The 3,732-nt window shown below is 37.0% G+C and overlaps 1 protein-coding gene across 1 annotated transcript; it reads right to left on the reverse strand.

Annotated features, from left to right (window-relative positions):
* Positions 1-380: 380 nt before the first annotated feature.
* On the reverse strand, positions 381-2,837 carry LOC107900237 (proline-rich receptor-like protein kinase PERK4). Its single transcript, XM_016825924.2, has 8 exons — positions 2,703-2,837; positions 1,885-2,454; positions 1,692-1,778; positions 1,521-1,591; positions 1,375-1,451; positions 1,091-1,235; positions 822-983; positions 381-734 (listed from the first exon to the last, which is right to left on the reverse strand). Exons 2-8 carry the CDS (start codon positions 2,420-2,422, stop codon positions 549-551), a joined length of 1,266 nt encoding a protein of 421 aa, XP_016681413.2. The 5' UTR covers positions 2,423-2,454; positions 2,703-2,837; the 3' UTR covers positions 381-548.
* Positions 2,838-3,732: the final 895 nt, after the last annotated feature.

The following is a 3,732-nucleotide window of genomic DNA, read 5'->3' on the forward strand; positions in this document are numbered from 1 at the left end:
ATTATGAAAAACAATTACAGTTAACAATAATAAAAAAGAATTTTTATTACAAAAAAACAATAAAAATAAGATTAATTTAAAAAGAGTCTTATTATTGCAATATACTTGTAATATTTAATTAATGTTTAAAGTAAATTATCTACTATAATTTAAAATAGTAAATGGGTAATTTACTTAAATTAAAAATAAATACGAAGTACCACATGTTTAAAAACTATACTGTGAATATGTTTATTTACTTTCATTTTTCGATATTTTATAATATTATATATATGTATATGTATATATATCATATTTTCCCGAGATGATATTTTAATTTCAAATCTCAAATGCTCAAACTAGTAACATTAACAACAGGATATTGATTGAATCGGAGGAGATTCTTATCTAAAGCTAACTTTATCAAGTCTTGAATCATACAAAATCCGTAAGAAAAGGAAAAAAACAAAAACAAAAAGAAAACACTTGATAACCAAACATAAAGATTCCAAAATAGCAGCTCGAAATAATATTTGAACCAAACAACCAATGTCCAAATCTGTCTACGATTAAGGGTTGCTCTCACTCATATCTTGGCTTGATAATGCTAATTTTCTAAACTTCTTCATATCAGCATCATATGAACTTTTGCTATAATCTGTGGTTCCACCCAAGGCATAGACTGAGCTATGGCCTGGCTTTACACCCTCATTTAGGTCATCCAATGAAGAGTTTCCTTCCAAGGTACGTACAATCTGCTTTCCATGATACATTGCTTGTAAAATCTAATTTTGTTATAAAAAAAAGGTAAAGGGAAATTCAAGGATCGATTCATTGCAAACCTGACTCATTTTAGGGCGCTTTCGAGCTGAATGTCTGATGCTAGCTGCGGCGCAGGCCACCATGCGTTTCATTTCTTCCTGGTTGAAGTTATTCTCCAAACCTGGATCAACCAAGGGACCAATGTCTCCATCCTCTAGTCCACGAGTCAAAAGTGGTCGAGCCTATTTCATAGAAAATATTAACACACCATTCTCTCTCTATATGTAATTTTCTTATAATGGTTAATGAATCTTATGTTTTCCGGGGCTAATGCATTGACTTTACATACCCAATCTACTAAGCTATCTTCCATTGCACTAGTTGGATCGACAGGTTGCTTTCCCGTTATGAGTTCTAGCAACATAACCCCAAATGAGTAAACATCCGATTTCTCAGTCAGCTTGCCGCTTGATGCGTATTCCGGAGCCAAGTACCTACATTACAAACCCTATAAGAAATGTTGTTTCATTTAAAAAATATACGAACACATTATGGATTTTCTTAGTTTTTCAGTCTTTATTTTCTCTCAAACATGCTAATCAAATATAGCTATTTACAGTTGTTCATAGTTACCCGAATGTTCCCATCACACGAGTTGAGACATGGGTGTGGTTATCAGTAGACAACTTAGCCAATCCAAAATCAGCCACCTATATAATCATATGCTCGGTTAGTTAATCCTTTTGCCAACATAGAGTTTTTTTAAAGCTGATATATACCTTAGCTTCAAAGTTGTAGTCAAGGAGAATATTAGCTGATTTGATATCACGATGAATAATGCGAGGATGGCCTGCATGTATAAATTCAACAAATAAATGAAATCTTTAGAGAAAGATGAAGTGGCAAATGCATGATAGATAGAAATAAAGTAGGGGACTTAGATTCCTCACAATCTTCATGAAGATAAGCAAGCCCTTTAGCAGAACCTAATGCAATACGAAGTCTAGTAGGAAAATCCATGACTGGTAGGTTCTTTTCTGCAATGAAAAAAAGGAGGGGGTGAGTTGGCTAGTTTCTAATAAAGAAAGACAAGCTTGCAACTTAAAAGATAGATAACAAGTGAATTATGAAAATTCAATTTACCATGGAGATGATATTCTAAGGTTTTATTTGGAAGAAATTCATAGACTAACATCCGTTGCTGTCTGGCAATGCAATATCCGACTAATGACACGAGGTAGCGATGATGGACACGGCTAATTATTTCAACTTCTGCCTGGAATTCTCTTTCTCCTTGTCCACTACCACTTTTTAAACTCTTAACTGCAATCTCTTTTCCATTTGGTAACACACCTTTATGCACGTATCCGAACCCACCTTGGCCGAGCAAATTGGCTTGAGAAAATCCTCCAGTAGCAGTTGACAGCTCCTCATAAGTGAAAGCGCCAGTGTTTACTCCAAGACCAATATTTGGTGATGGAGGTGGCAAAGGAGTATGTTGTGGGCCTGAGGACATGGAGCTTACTTCACCGCTCAAAACTTGTCCTGGTATTGAGGATTGTGCACCCCATCCACCTCCACCACCAGCAGCACCAGCAGGTGGCACTGGGGATGGTGTACCCCATCCACCTCCAGGTGATGGGGTTGTTTTAACACCATCCACGCCCCATTGACGATTCATTGAGGAGTTATAGTACTGATCACCTCCACCAGCTGCATAAACCACATGTAATAGAACTAATTTATGAGCCATGCAAACTTTATTAGTCTTAAATCATAAAATTGATATTAAAGCTAGATTCAAGAGTTGTAGGAGATAAATGAAAAAACATGCATATTAGGTTTCTTCTCTTCATTGTATTTTTAAAGCATATTTGTAAAATTTTAGCCTTTCTGTTTCAAAATTTTCATCAATGAAGAAAGAGAGAATTTGAGAAAGAAGGGTATTGGTTTTTTATCACCTTTAGCTTCTCTAGGTTGATAGTACTGGATTTTCTGATTGCTTTTCTTCTTTCTTCTTCGACAGCATATTACTAAAAGAGTGACAAAAACAAAGAGAAATAATGCTGCCCCCACAGCTACTCCAATAAAGACAATTCCTGAGTTATCATTTGACGGAGTTGATGGTGATGACTTGTGAGAATTGTTTGACTTGGAACTACCACTTTTGGTAGGAGGTGGTGGAGAGTGGTCCGTACTACTTTTAATGGGTGGAGGGGGAGGAGGATGACGAAACGAAGTCAATGGAGGAGGCGGAGGAGGATGGCGTACAGGACTTTTATTAATAGGTGCAGGGGGGGTGGTGACGAAAGTTTTGGCGGAGGTGGCGAGGATGGCGGTGGCGTTGTTGGTGGTGGCGGGGGTGGGGAGCTTTTTGATGGTGGTGGTGGTGATGGTGATGGTGATGCTGATGATGGTGATGATGATGATGAAGCTGGTGGGGAATCTTCTGATGGAGAATTCTCAGGGGATGATGACATTTTGCATTAGCTTTGCAGAACTTCCAACCAAGAAACACCACCCCTCCTTATATGCTTGGTTGAAACAATAGAAGAACCCTGAAAAAAATCGTAAGCTGAAAATCAATCAACATTTTTTATACAAGTGCAACTCATCTAGGATCACATATAGTGGCCGATAATCATGCAAAATTCTATATATCTATGTAAAAACAAATCCCTCTTGAAGAACCTTTTAACAAATCTGGAATAAAAATCACGTGATATACATTCATCTTGCGTGGTAATAATATTTTATGCCAGAAATGTTGCATTGTTAATCGTTTTGGTCTCAAAGGTGACCCTTGCTTATTCAAGTGGGAATGCTTTTAACCCCTATTAAAGCTGAAAAAAAAACCTGAAAGAAGAAGAAAGATGGGGGACCCTGTAGTTCCCCGGTAGCTTCCTACAAAGCAAGTCTTCAGATTTTTCCTGTCTTCTTTTTTCTTTCTCTCTCGAATTTTTAGTCTCAGCCTTCTTGATTTGCTTCAAT

Source organism: Gossypium hirsutum, chromosome A10, assembly GCF_007990345.1.
Source record: "Gossypium hirsutum isolate 1008001.06 chromosome A10, Gossypium_hirsutum_v2.1, whole genome shotgun sequence".
In the NCBI taxonomy this organism is placed as follows: domain Eukaryota; kingdom Viridiplantae; phylum Streptophyta; class Magnoliopsida; order Malvales; family Malvaceae; genus Gossypium; species Gossypium hirsutum.

What these genes read in the sequence shown, in the direction of transcription:
- LOC107900237 (XM_016825924.2), bottom strand. Translation starts at nt 2,422, where the DNA reads ATGAATCGTCAATGGGGCGTGGATGGTGTTAAAACAACCCCATCACCT. An exon ending in CGTGTGATGGGAACATTCGG is followed by an intron (nt 1,236 to 1,374) that starts GTAACTATGAAC and finishes TTTGTAATGTAG; the next exon opens with GTACTTGGCTCCGGAATACG. An exon ending in AGCGCCCTAAAATGAGTCAG is followed by an intron (nt 735 to 821) that starts GTTTGCAATGAA and finishes CATGGAAAGCAG; the next exon opens with ATTGTACGTACCTTGGAAGG.